Raw genomic sequence first — 14,758 nt, forward strand, 5'->3', positions numbered from 1 at the left:
GAGACGGGTAAGGTCCCAGTTTACACTCATGTGAGGCTGAAGATTAATGGTAGTAATATGAGAAGAATGGTCCCACTGTAAACTGGTGTTATTAAGTATAGTAAGAATAATCATGAGGGAAATCTTAATACAATTTACAGATATAATGGTTTGTAATTGTCAGATGTCATGATTGGAATTGGTGTGTGTGTGTGTGTGTGTGTGTGTGTGTGTGTGTGTGTGTGTGTGTGTGTGTGTGTGTGTGTGTGTGTGTGTGTGTGTGTGTGTGTGTGTGTGTGTGTGTTGCATTGTGAGACTCACCATATCACATTCACTGGGTTGGAACTGGAAGTCCTGTGTTTTGTGAAACACTGGATTCTCCTGCATGAACAACTGCTGGTTGAACTCCTGGATTAACTGTGAGAAAAACAAAGAGTCACAGGTTTGATGGTGCATTTCCCCGTTCAATACAACCTGAGCACAGTCACCATCAATTTTGAGCCTCGAAAACTCTGCATGAGAGCCGATTCACATGAAAGAACCATGGACAGCCAATTAGCACATGCTCACTCACCCTGGTGGATTTATCCAACAAGAACTGGAAGGTGTTGTGTGTAGCTTGGGAAGCTTCTAGCTCAGTGCGACAAAGGCCAACCAGATAATCTTTTACATGTTCATAAATTCTGCCGTCCAGGGCCTAAAAGAGAGAGGGACACAAGGTTACAAAGTGAAAAGACTCACCTTCAATGATCCAGGGTTATAAAGTACAGAAGGCTATTCAAGTTAATTTTTTAAGCATAAGTCTTTTTTTTCTACTATTATCATTGTGAAATAATACTGGCCCTTTTCATTTCAGTCTAAGGAAGCATCGTGTGAAATGGTTGAATACCTGGAGCCTCATACAACTGACTGTGTGTGTGTGTGTGTGTGTGTGTGTGTGTGTGTGTGTGTGTGTGAGCGTGCCTACAAAAAGCGTTTTGGGATTTTGTCCTAACAGCTGCGAGGGAAGGTGAAGGAGTCCAAGTCACACACGCACACACACAATTCTGGGACACCCCCAAACAGCTTATACTAACAAACAATCTCGAAATACACGTTAATGTGTACAAACTCAATTAGTAACATGTATGAAGTGAACCGCCGTCCTAACATTTACACACACTTGTAAAACAATGGGGTATTGACGAGGAAATTATGTCATTAAGGCAGAACTGCTGTCTGACCTCTCCCGTACTTCCCTCATTCCCTGGACGATCTGGTCATTTCCTCCCTCTTTCTTTCCCTCCTCCTTGCCTCTTTTCATCCATTTAGGGTTGTGTTGAAATGATGTGAGTCAGATTCCATTATGGGCAGAGACTGTGCTCTTTGTGTGTGTGTGTTTGTTTGTTTAGGGCGAATGAGCAAATCAGTGTGAACACTAGCAGCAGAGTGAAGCAGAGCGGGCTGCAGGCTTCAAAAGAACAATCCCTCTAACTGCTTTAACCAGCCGTCAGCAGGGGGAGATGTAGAGCAGTCTGCTCATTCTCTGTCTGTCCTTCTACTACCAAGTGTCGCATTGACAAGGGCAGTCTGTATCACTAAATAAGAGTCCTACCTGCAGCCCAATGGTCCTCTTAGTCTAGTCCGTATTTATGGAGTGAACTTTTGATCTTACCAAGGTCATCATTTAAAATGTCTGCTCATCTATCATCCCCACAAACCATTCTATTAGCCTTCAGTCTTCTCTTTCACACAGTCCATCATCTTTTCTCCCAGTGCTGACAGTAAATGACACAGGACCGAGTTAGAGCTTGGTGATGGATTTCAGTCACTGCAGAATTAGCACTGATAGCAATAAATGGTTTTTCATGTATTTTAGATTCTTGTCTATCAAAAATGTTGTCCAGTTGTTCATGAAAGAGAGAACGGTAGAACCTCTAAACTCCTATGTAATACAGTAATTCCAGCAAGTTCTTTTTGTCTTCTCAGCATCCAATGTGAACATTTTTAAATCCAAGTTAAAGGCACTCTTTTTCTCTACTGCGTATGATTGAGAGAGAGATTTTTAATCATGTTACTTTTTATTTAATGTTTTTATTGATGATTTTAAATGTTTTTGCTGCCGATTTTAATGTTCTTATAGACTTTTAAGCTGTTGAATGTTTTCTGTTGCACTTTTTGATGATGTAATGCACATTGAATTGCCTTGTGTATGAAATGCAACATACAAATAAATTTGCCTTGCGCCTTGCCTTCATTTTGAATAATATTTTAAGGTTTCATTTATTCATACAACTGTTTTTCGGGACATTTACTTTGATCTTGTGACATGTTTCGCATAATCATTCCAGAAAGTTCTTCTTGTCAAAAAATCATTGTCTAAACAAATGAAACCTTAAAATATTGTTTAAAAAGAAGACAAAAAGAACTTGCTGGAATTACTACGCGGAAAACAAGGACACATCAAAGCAATCAGCAGACACTTCTGAAGACGACTAGCAGTCGAAATGTGTCAGGAGATCAAAGTAAATTTCCTGAAAAGCAGTTGTCTGAATAAATAAAATCTTAAAATATTAGTCAAAAAGAAGCCAAAAAGAACTTGCTTTAATTATTGCGCAGAGATCAAAGACATATCAAAGCGATCAGTAGATGCCTCTGAAGAAGACTGGCAGGTGACAGTCGAAACGTGTCAGGAGATCAAAGTAAATTTCCTGAAAAACAGGTGTCTGTATAGATGAAACCTTAAAATATGAATCTAAACTCCTGCATTATATCTTTATGTGCTTATTTCAAACTTTGCAATATTGCCTCTTTTGATCCATAGGTTTTTTCAAATGTTAAGATATACCATTCCAAATGATGTACTGAAAGCACAATGTAAATGTACACAATGTAAATCAACTTGGGTTTATAAATGAGGAAGACAATACCAAAGATTCCAGCATTTGTTTCTTATCTCCACTCCACTGTTTAAGAGAGCAGTTGTTATAAAGTTAAAGAGTTGTTGTAAACTATACTAAATTGTAGTGAGGAGGTAAAGGGAACCAACAGCTTGCCTCCCTCTGGCGGTGCCCCAGTGTGTTTGTATCTTGGTTCTTGTTCATGTGCTTTATTCCCTGCAGTCCAGTCCTTCTGTCACAATGTGCAACCGATCCATTATTAAGACTGGACTCATCGTATAGATCACTGGTGTCATCCCCACCCCCAACCAACCCCCAGCAAATGTCTATATCTTGGGAAAATTAAACTGTAGCTTGCATCCGTTATTGTTACAGTCTTCGGAAAACAATACATCTGTAGGGAATTTGCATGTGTGCCAGTGCTAAATAGGCCTATTGGACACCCCCTAATTGTTGTCTATCCTAATAGATTTCTGTAAATTTTCTTAAAAGGAGCATTTCCTGCCAACTAACTAAAAGCTGAGGAAAGAGATGAGGATTGCTTACTTTTCGTTTTTCATTTCACACAATCCACTTTTTAAGTATAACGCCATAGAATGCTGCGCAAACCTTTGAAGCCTAAAAACCATGAAATCATCGTTTTTTAAGGGTGGGTTTCATTTTTCATATATTTCACAAACGCTAAAAAAAAAGGAGTCTTTGAGGCTTTCATTAAAGGAAGTTGATTCATCCTAAAGTGAGCTACATTTTTACAGTTGCATACTGAATTTGTTCAGAACAGAAATCTCTGTGGATCAGATTAGAGTGAGAGTCGTTTAAACAAAGTCAAAGATTAAAAAAAAGAAAAAGGGTCAATTTTGGAATAATTTTCACCAAGAATAAACTTTTTTTGTGCCTACCTGTATGCAGTGCAGTAGATCTGTATGGTAGTAGCGATCATGGTGAGCATTGGCAGCAGCGAGGGTTAGCAAGTAGTCATTCCTTGCCTGTGTGGCCTTAGAGTTACAGTCACTCCTCTTCGCTTTTAACTGAAACAAAGGAAAATGGGGGATTTTTACTTTGCACATTCATTTTTCACTTTCAATTTAATAAAGAAAAATCTGTCTTTGTTTTCTTAGTTTAAAATGATTTTTCAAAAAACAAATGATGGCATGTTTGTGTCTTTGAAGGGAAAGTCTTCTTACCTTTACACTTGCTTTCTGTAAACTTATTCTAGATTGAAAAAGACCCAGTTTGGACCTAAACACACGCACACACAGAGAAATACTAACATCAGTAAAAAAAACGGATTTCCACAGCATCACAACTACAATCGCTAACATGTGACTTCATCCACCCTACATAATTGAATGTGACCCGGACACTCTGAGGCCTGACAGCGATAAATCTAAGCCTGATCCTGCCTGTGTGATTTATATCACAGGCGACATCAATAAAGCCTGCCTAATAAGACGACAGAGGGAGCCTGTGTGAATTGACGCATGTGAACAACCTGTTTTTTCTGCCCCTTTTCTTTCATCTGTGGACAAAAACATGTCACGTTTTTAATATTATTTGACATTTCACATATACATTATCCAGCACACATTACGTTTTCCCCATTTATACTTCCTGCGCAATAAATTATGTTTAATTCCTCTCTAAATGTGTGACTTTGAGGGTTTGATACAATCATTTTTTTTTTTACTTTCTGTGTGACTAAGAACAGAAAATAGTTGTCTGGTCGATCAGTGTGAGCATTAACAAAATTACCTTTTTACAGAAAATACACAGTACCTAAGTATGGCAGAAAACAATCATCTAGGCAATAGATTGGAACTAATTGTAAACTCTAAATAAAGGTTTCTAAATTCTGAAGCTTGTCTGCACGTACTATAAAATCCAAATAAGTATTTTTAAAACCTCGTCAATTCATGTGTCATTTTTTATTTAATGACCACCAACAAGGAAATAATATTATCACTAACATTTTATTTATTTACTGGTTTGTCCGATAGCAGGATTATACCAAAACTACTTAACAGATTATGATCACATTTTGACCAAAGATAGACCTTACACCATTGAAGATTCCATTAAATTCTGTATCAATATATTGATCCTGGATCAGCTAGAAAAATAAATAAATAAATAAAAAAATAAAATCCCCATCTATCATTATGGTAAAATTAAAAAAAAATCATATCTCAGTTTGTAATTTACCTATTTTCATAAAATTTAACTGAGTTATGTGAAGTTGGTTTCCCAATTACCCCATCAAGTTTCATTTGGATCAAATTCTGATTGCACCTTTAATTGAGATTTTTTCCAAAAAATAGGTGTGCCCATACTAGAGCTATAATTGAGCTCGTGCCCGACAGAAAACAGGCCGAACCTGTACGAACCAGAATTAAGCCAGTAAAGCACAAGGGAGCAGGTAAAGTTTGGTTAGGGTTACAGGGCTTGCCCACAGTGGATTTACATGTCAGATGAATGTTAAAAGTGGCTTTCTTGTTTCTATGTCTGTATCTCCTCATTGCACAGGGCTGTGGCAGACTTACTTGGCCTCTATGTCTGCTTTCTCTCGCACTGCGTGGGCCACCTGCTCACAGTCGTAGTATTTCTTCTTGGCTTTGGCCAACTCCTTCACCGACTCCTGCAACTCTGCTTGAATGCCACTTAACTGATCTATGGTCTGTGAAGAAAGGAAAAAAGGAACCTGAGCCGAGCTGGATCAAAGTGTGTAGAGAATGGTGATTGCTTTGGGAAATATAACTAGCTCCCACTGCGCTTATGTCCTTTCACCTTTTTCAGCTGCTGCTCCTTGTAGAGTCTCACGGACTTTGCAGGTTCTGATACTTGACTCTTGTAGTTGTCACACACATTTAGCCTGGATTGGCTCACCTGCACTGTTCCTTCGAGGTAGGATCTCCACACTGCATACACATTTCTGAAAATACAGACGGTTTCCACACCTCCCCTTTAAATTTAGCCTCCAGAATGAGAGGTTTTAAAACCTCAATGAACTGTTGTATAGTTAAAAAAAAAAGGTGTGAGTGGACATATGGTGAGGTTTTTATTGTAGGAATGGCTCCAAGCTCATTTCTGTATAAAACATTTTATTGGGTTCAGCTTTCAAATCCTAGCACTTCTTCTTTCAAAGTAAATAATGACTAATAACTTTGCCACAAACCAGATTGCTTTTACTTCTTCCCTTGAGCTGCAGATCGGTCCAACACATTTGGCTTTGATCACAACAATAGAGCTGACAGTGCAAGTAATAGGTGCATCAAGCAAGAGCACAATACTTATTAGTGTCAGGCTGCATAGAGAGTGTACATACACACACACACACACACGCACGTACACACACACATGCAGGCGCACACACACAGAAACCAACCTATAGTCTGTTCTCTGGTCATCGGGGTTGATTCCAGGCCAGTCTCTTTTTAGGTACTGGCTTGCCAGTTTCTGCAAAGCCTGAAAGCAAAAAAGTGCAAATATGTGAATACTGTACAGAACATGACTCCAGAAAACAATGCAAGTTTAAAGAAAAACAATGGGTATAAATGGGAACTAAATGAGAAAAGTTATGTTTGCAGTATACATTATACTGTATACACAACATTAAAACTATGGTAACAACAGAAACATTATTCACAGTAACTGACCACAAATTATGGCATTATTTACAGGACTTTTAATCCATGGGCTTGTATTTTATTCTGTAGATTATAATAACCAAAAATTATTCTATGTCTAGAGTAAATAAACTAAGTAAGGGTGTATGACATTGAGATTTATCTAAGTTGTTTTATGAGATTATTTTCAGGGTAACTCAGACCAAATGCAGACGCCATACTATAATTACCCAAATTACCATGACATGGATGACTGTGAAGTTGTCTTCATAGAGAAAAGAACCTCAGGAAAACAATTAAATGGTTTGGTCCTCTTATTTCATGGAGCTCCTGTTTCTTTTACACGCTATTGTTCAAATAAATGTCTGTCTCAGCAATAACAAGATAATTTGTGCGCCGACAGAAACCGAGCGATTGAAGGATAAGCTCCATCTTCCTGACTAGGTCACTGTGTTAGTGGAGACACTCTGCTGCAGTGTATGCGTGTAGTTGTGGGCAGTACCATTAACCATCAATTAACCAACAAAGCAAAACAACAATCAATGATAGGATTTTCACAAGCCACATTCCATGATCTAATTTCCCTGTTTTCAAAATGTGCATTAAATCTGGTTCCAACTCTGTATACAAAGCTTCTCCTCAAACATTTGGATTCCTAAAGGCCTGGTTACAAATGTTACGCTATTGCTTTCATCTCATCCCACTGACTCAAGCTTCAGTGATTTCCACACATCACCTGCCTCTGGTTTCTCTCCGTCTCCCTGATATCGAGCTGTTGAGCTGTCTTTGATTTCAAATTTCCCTTCCTGCCTCTCTTGTTATAAATATTTCATACACTCCTCTTGAATCTCTCAGTTGCCCTTTTTACCTTCCACAAATGGCAACTAGGAGCACGAAAAAACACAAAGCCGTTCTTTCTTTAGCTTACTAAACCTGAAATTGTGTTACTTTAAGGCACCCTAGTGACCCTTGGCATCCGCAGACTAAACCTGACAGATTTCATACTGTTTCTAATGTGTGCTGGTTAGCAATCTCGTCTTACAGTGAAAAAAAAAAGTCCTGGGTACAGTCCAGGGGTTTTTGGCAGTCAAAATAAAGCATTATAATTTATTTTATACAGGTTTCCAACAATGAAAAAAATCCTGCTTTAGATCTTGTATAATCTATTGAAGCAAAACAAAATAAACAAAAACCTATTAGGAGTTAGATGAGACAAGGTATCCTTTATTCGTCCCACAAGGGGACATTTGCAGTTTCAGTTACAATCTGTCCAGGAAACATAAAAAGACAATCACATATGACACATATAACATGGGAGGACAGGAGCAGGAGAACTGTGGGTCGCCATAAGGGCAGATGAAAAGTGGGAGAACAACAGAAGAATAAAACAACAGGAGGATAAAATCACAGTACTACTGACTGTTTTAATAATTACAAACCATCATTAAAAGTGGCTCGAGAGATTCCTGACAAAAACTATTCCCCAGAAACCAAAAGCGAAGTTAAACATAAACGATAAAAAAAAGTTTCATAAATGTTTCTTTTTTTTTTTTTTTTTACCACATCTGCTGGATTTTCCTGTTACACTGACTGATGTGTCAGTCATTAAATGCAACACCAATGATTGAAAGTGTCCTACACTGCACTGGTAGTGTGACGCCATGACAAAAAACACAGAAACATTTCCTCACACACATGAACTCTAGAAGGTTGGGTGGAGTGCGTGTGTATGATCTGTGATGACTGTAGTGTTGTTTGTTTAAAGGAGTGAAAAGGGAGAGTAAGTGTGTGAAGGAAGGATTGTTAGGGAGGTGCAATATTCAATGTCTAATATAACTGCCTGAGGAAACAACAATTTAGATGGATTGGCATTAATTTGTTACAGATGTTTTTTGTAATACCTACAACATTAATACTCAAGGCCACACAGGCAGTTTCTACACCACTTAAAAATGAAAAGTGAAAAAAAAAACAGCTTCCATCAACCAAAATGTCACACAGGGACACGTCTTAGATTTGTCTTGGATTTGCTCCAACTGGACATCTGGGATCAGCATGTGCTTTTGACTTTTGTCCTCAGAGAAGGAGAAGTTCCAGTTTATCTAAAAGAAATCACCCAAATCTTTAAACTGCTCAGACATCAGATTGGATCTTAGGGAGCTTCCAAATCCGATGATCTCCTTCCCACTGTTGGAGCTTCACAAGAGCCATAGCTACCTTCTTTCAAAAGTCCATACCTTTTTTTCTTTGTCACTAGGTACAACCTCCTCAGTCATCCAGAACAGAAAGAATTTCCAACAATAGCACTCAGAGCACAAACCTCCACCAAGAGCCAAATATCCTCTTTGCCAGTTATCTGGATCAGTGATCCTGATCATAGTACCATGATCAATCAAACTTTAAAGGCTTGGAATACATTTCTATCCCCATTCATAACAAAACAGTAAGTTCAAATGTATGGCACCCCTAGCTTTGCTGGAAAAATTGAGATGAAATATGCAATCCAGATCTGATACGGATGAAAGTCGGTGGAGAAGTTAAGGAACCAACCTGACATAAATGAGTCAAATTTCACAAAGATTGGTCAATTACAGACAGAGACATGAATTTTTGAAATTCCACCAATGATGAGAGATGGAGTTTTTTGATTTTTGAAACTAATCCAGAACCAGTATATTGATCTGGGTCCCCTCCAAAATTGAAGGGAATCTTCCATGGCTTAAGGTCTATCTTTGGTCAAAATGTTGTCAAAAATCCATTAAGTGCTTTTGACATAACCCTTCTAAAAGAACAACAAACGAATAAACAAATAAACACTATGGTAACAAATAACTAAGAAATCGTATGGGAAACAGATACAGGTCTAAGTATTGCTACAAAACTTAGGTATGCAAAGTTTGTGCTCCTGTTGTAAACTTGAGGATTTATAAACATGACAGATCACTTCCTTGTTTTGACACCAAAAGCCCTCCCTAAAGCCAGCTCACATCTTAAGATGTATAGAGTCATCTTAGATGACCATAGAGTCATCTTAGATGACTCTATGGTGAAAGAGCTGTTATCTGTCCTGTTGACTGATTAAGGACAATCACTCTCGCTTGCCATATTTCCTCTTTATTTTGCTTTTGTAAGTCAACCTCGTTCAACAAAATGAATAGCGTAGCCTCTGCTTTGTTTGGCTCTTTGCTCCCACTTGAGTCAATCTTTCTACGAGTCGCCTCATCTCTCCATCTTTGTTTCTTCTGGTACCATAACCTGATACTTACCTGAACACCACATTGCTATGGCAACTCCTCTGGCCCTTCCTGTAAGGTGGAACTGCTCCAATTTTTCCACACCAATACAGTGAGACACATACATACTCACAGACATCCTGTTTTTGCCGTTTGAGTGGCAAACAGCGCACCAAACAGCAGGATATCCTGAGACTGGCAAGGGCATGTATGTGTAACTTCATAAATAAACACAATCATTACAAAAATATAATCAAACATGACATTTGACATGTTTTGTTTCTTATTCCACAAACACAATTTTCTCAGACTCTTTCTAAAAAAAGCGGAATTACATCATCTATCGAAGGAAATGTAGAGCAGAAGTACGAGGGGAAAGAGGTAAAAAGGTTTTTGTCACTTTTTCGTAACCAACCATACAAGTTTTCACTTCATTTCTGTCATTTGATAAAAACTCTTTTTTAAATCTCATCACTGCTTTCTGTGTTACAATGGTGACCAAAGCCATGTAAATATTCTCACTTTCATGCCCTCTCACTTTTTTTTCTTTTTTGTGGCCTAGCCATGTTACTTTCCTCTTTAGTCAATACATTGATTCTCACCTCTCCATCTCTCTTTCCCTTTCTATCTCTCTTCCTGTCTGCACCTCTCCCTTACCGAAGGTTTTGTTTACATGTGTGTTGTGGGTTAGGGTGTTGCTGACAACCACATCTGCCAACTAAGCTCCAATAAAGTCAGTGATGACTGAGCCAGCAACGTACAGTATATTTAGAGAAGCAGCCGGCAAGAATGAGCCACCACTAAAAATGAAATGATGGGTGATCTGTGTGTGCTATCCATGTTTTAGTTTTCTCATTTATGACAAAGTGCAGAACATTCAGTTAAAACAGATTATTGTATGTTACAGAATTCAGTAACATATAAGGGACAGGTTTTTTTTCCAAAGAGAATTAAAAATAGTGTATTTTAGGTTGTAAAAGGATCATAAAAGTCAGTACTTTTGTGGCGAGCTGCTTGTCTTAGCAACAAGATTGTACAATATAATTGGAATAGATATGCAAAGGCTTACATTCTCACAAATAATGGTTTCAAAGAACTCTCAACTGACAAGTGGACAGACATTTACACAAGTATTAGGTTACATACGTTTACTATTTTCCTTCAATTAACATTGTGACACTGAAGCTCCCCAAAAATAGACACTGGTGGGAAATTGGTCCAGGATCTCCCGGTTAGTAGAGAAGCAATTAAATCACCACAGTGCCACATACAAGTAAGCCCAGTAGATCAATCAACCAATCTATCTATAATCTATCTATCTATCTATCTATCTATCTATCTATCTATCTATCTATCTATCAATAGTATCTATCTATCTATCTATCTACAGTACAGTATCTACCTCTATCTATCTATCTATCTATCTATCTATCTACAGCATCTACCTCTATCTATCTATCTATCTATCTATCTATCTATCTACAGTATCTACCTCTATCTATCTATCTATCTATCTATCTATCTATCTATCTATCTACAGTATCTACCTCTATCTATTTACCTACCTATCTATCTATCTACAGTATCTACCTCTATCTATCTACCTACCTATCTACCTATCTACCTACCTACCTACCTACCTATCTATCTATCTATCTATCTATCTATCTATCTATCTATCTATCTATCTATCTATCTATCTACAGTATCTACCTCTATCTATCTATGTATATATCTATCTATCTATCTATCTATCTACAATATCTACCTCTATCTATTTACCTACAGTATCTACCTCTATCTATCTATCTATCTATCTATCTATCTATCTATCTATCTATCTATCTATCTATCTATCTATCTACAGTATCTACCTCTATCTATCTATCTATCTATCTATCTATCTATCTATCTATCTATCTATCTATCTACAGTATCTATCTATCTATCTGTATCTATTTTTATCTGATAATACCTGAGACATTTTGAATCAATTCTCTTAATGCTTAATACTGCTGTTGATTCCTATGTAGTTCTACTCAGGGAAGGCACAGCAGGCATGCAGGCCTTTTCAGGCATTACTGAACAGTGTGAGCCCAGCCTGAAACTATTCGAGCAATGCTTAGAGGAGGAGAATACGGGAAAAGTAGTTGACATATGTTGGGACACACTGACGTACGCCCCCCCACGCAAACACAACAAAGCTGGTGCTTTTGATTGGCGGCTGGTAATTGCAGTTGACTGGCTTCCCTGAATTGATCTCATGTTTGACACCAAGAAAGGGCAAAGGTTAAAAAACTCAATGAATCTTTCTAATTTAGTCAGTACCCTTTTCCTGTTGGTCTGAATGTTCCTTTGACATTCCCCTTGTTTGAAATGAATACCTCAGAGTTAAATAAGAAAACATAGAAAAGAAAAAGTAACACACTTTGGAGTCCTCTTTTGGTTATATGTATTTCCTGGATTCAGCAGCAGCAGCACCCTTGCCCATTCTTCCATCTGCCTCAAATCTTTTTGTTTGCACAATAATCAAGTGAATAGTAAATGAATAACTGACTTAAATTACCAACACCAAATGGTTTTATTCATTTCTACTTTCCACTGTATGCTAAGTGACGTAACACTCGTGGTTGAAATCATGCAGACAAGCAGTTCACCTTCTCTGTTTGTCTTACCCACACCAATCCTCTCATGCACAACACGATGTTAAAACCAAAAGCCAAGTTAAACAGTTATTTGTGTTGGCTGACTGCATAAAATGCATATTTGTGTGTTAATGTGTTCTTAAAAGCCGACTGGGTTATGTATTTGAATGCTTTTCATTAAGCCAGAAGGTGAGATTGTGCATTCAGGCTGTGTGAACATGATGGAACTTTCTCAGTCTTGCAGCATCAAATACAATGAAAATCAAACTATTTTGTTCACAATGTTGTGCAGCAACCAGGGCTTGGTTTAGAAGCTTTCAACTATTGCTTTGTTAAAAATCTGGCTGACGCAGCTTTTCATTGGGAAAAGCATTCAGATTTCCAGTGTCCTAAAAAATCACTGTCATAGGACGGAGGATTTAAGAAGCTGTGTTGTGGGAGAAAAATACAGTTTCCACAATATTTATAAGTTAACATTATTTAGTGAGGTCTGTTAACAAATAGTCCTAGTACAAAACCCTTTATCTTATTATAAACTTCTGTGAAAGGATTTGAAAACAAATTGCCTCAAACAACGCATCTTTACAAATCTCCCTCTGGTATAGAGCCCTCTCCCAACACCCCACACTGTAATGAGGAGCTAGTTATCAGACCTTTAACACAGCTGAATTCTGCAGCAGTGAGATATAGAGAAATATTGCTCGAAGGCATCATGTTAAATTTGAGCATGACTCTTCAAACTAGTGTTTCACCGCTAATGTGAGTTACAAAAGACATGTTCAGCGACAAGGTACCAGTAATAGTATACCTAGCAAAATACGATAAATATAACTTTTAGTTTTGATCATTTGAAGTACACCATTTTCACAGCTGACCTATAGACCCCTTAATGGTGCACGTCACAAGTGACATGGCTGGAAGCAAAAACAGGAAACGATGCTGGCTAAAGCATAGATATATATAAACACTAGATGACGCAAGCGGGATTCACCAGCGTAGCTCAACAGCGGCCATCTTACCTCAAACAACTGACGTTCTGACGTTCTGGCGCGCTCTACGGTAGCTGTTAAACAAAAATACCCTTAACACGATGAAATATTGACGGATTTACAAATGTTTTGCCTTATTACAAACCATATCATACATAGGTATGACATAGGATGCTTGTACATGTTGAAATTACCACTTGCCGTTTGAAAATTGGATGAAAATTGAGCAAATTATTGTTATTTAAATAGTAAAGAAAGAGAGTAGAAAGAGCGAGAGAGAGAGAGAGAGAGTTAGAACTACAAATTAACTTTCTTCTGTTGATTCTTGTTTTTTTTCATTTTTTCATTTTGCCATTAAAAGAGGCCATTACGTCTCAAAATAACTTCACTGATCAATCAACCTTTATTTGTATAGCACCAATTCATAACACGTGTTATCGCAAGACACTTTACAGAAAGCAGGTAAAAGACCTTGTTTGTTATCTAATTACTTTATGACGTGGATGCTTTAGACCCACATTGCATAAACTAATTTTGTCCTGTATTGTTAAATATTAGAATATAAAATTTAATTAAAAGACTGTTATGTGGGGTGGAATTGCTAGCTAAAACATCCAACCCTCCTCCTTTATCTGGGCTTGGGACTCTAAGAGAACCTATGACATCATCATCAGCAAAATAACTTGCTTTATTCGAGAGAACCTGTCAATCTGAGCCTGATTCGCAGCGAAAATTGAGGAACAGACAGACATTCCTTGCTCCAGGAGCTCTGCCCATAATCAAGGCCTTTTTGAATTTCCAGCCTAGACGCACGTCAGCCAAAACATCGGGGTTATAGAAAATAAAAAACTACGCATTAAAAAAAAAGGATTATTTAGCAGGCACCAGGGTGAAATGCAATTACAATTACAGGGACTAGCATTTTTTCCAATTACAATTAAATTACAATTATTTTGTGTCCTCAGAAATTCAATTACACTTATGCCTTCAATTACTAAAGTTCAATTTAAATGAATCACATTTACTGAGCCTGAAATAAGTAATCTAATAAAAGCTAAGCTTCCTCTTGTGTTAGCTTTCTGTTAACATCTTTCATGATAATCAGCTGTAAAATACACTAAAAACTAGTATCATCATCTTATTTAGTTTCTTTCTATTGGTTACCTTATTATGGTTCCTAATCAATGAAAATATAACCTATAATTGACAACTTTTATAAAATTTTCATGGCAACTACAATTACAAAGTCAATTATCTAAACTCAATTACAATTTAATCATGATTATGACAGCAACAGATTTTTTTACATTACAATTTATTTAATTATCAATTACACAATTACAATTATAATTGACCCCAACCCTGGCAGGCACATCCTGTTCATGCTATCTTGTTCTTAACAATTTAGCA

At 37.4% G+C, this 14,758-nt stretch overlaps 1 protein-coding gene across 4 annotated transcripts in view; it reads right to left on the reverse strand.

Annotated features, from left to right (window-relative positions):
* fchsd2 (FCH and double SH3 domains 2) overlaps nt 1-14,758 on the reverse strand; it is a 55,233-nt gene that overhangs the window by 23,099 nt on the left and 17,376 nt on the right. For all 4 annotated transcript variants that reach the window (XM_028465427.1, XM_028465429.1, XM_028465426.1 and 1 more), the window contains exons 4-10: nt 6,241-6,320; nt 5,643-5,787; nt 5,399-5,532; nt 4,043-4,097; nt 3,758-3,886; nt 554-676; nt 301-396 (exon numbers count right to left, since the gene is read on the reverse strand). In XM_028465427.1, the coding sequence (XP_028321228.1) occupies nt 301-396; nt 554-676; nt 3,758-3,886; nt 4,043-4,097; nt 5,399-5,532; nt 5,643-5,787; nt 6,241-6,320 (762 nt within the window). The remainder of the gene's footprint in view (nt 1-300; nt 397-553; nt 677-3,757; nt 3,887-4,042; nt 4,098-5,398; nt 5,533-5,642; nt 5,788-6,240; nt 6,321-14,758) is intronic.

The sequence above is a fragment of the Gouania willdenowi genome, chromosome 13 (assembly GCF_900634775.1).
Source record: "Gouania willdenowi chromosome 13, fGouWil2.1, whole genome shotgun sequence".
Lineage (NCBI taxonomy): Eukaryota > Metazoa > Chordata > Actinopteri > Blenniiformes > Gobiesocidae > Gouania > Gouania willdenowi.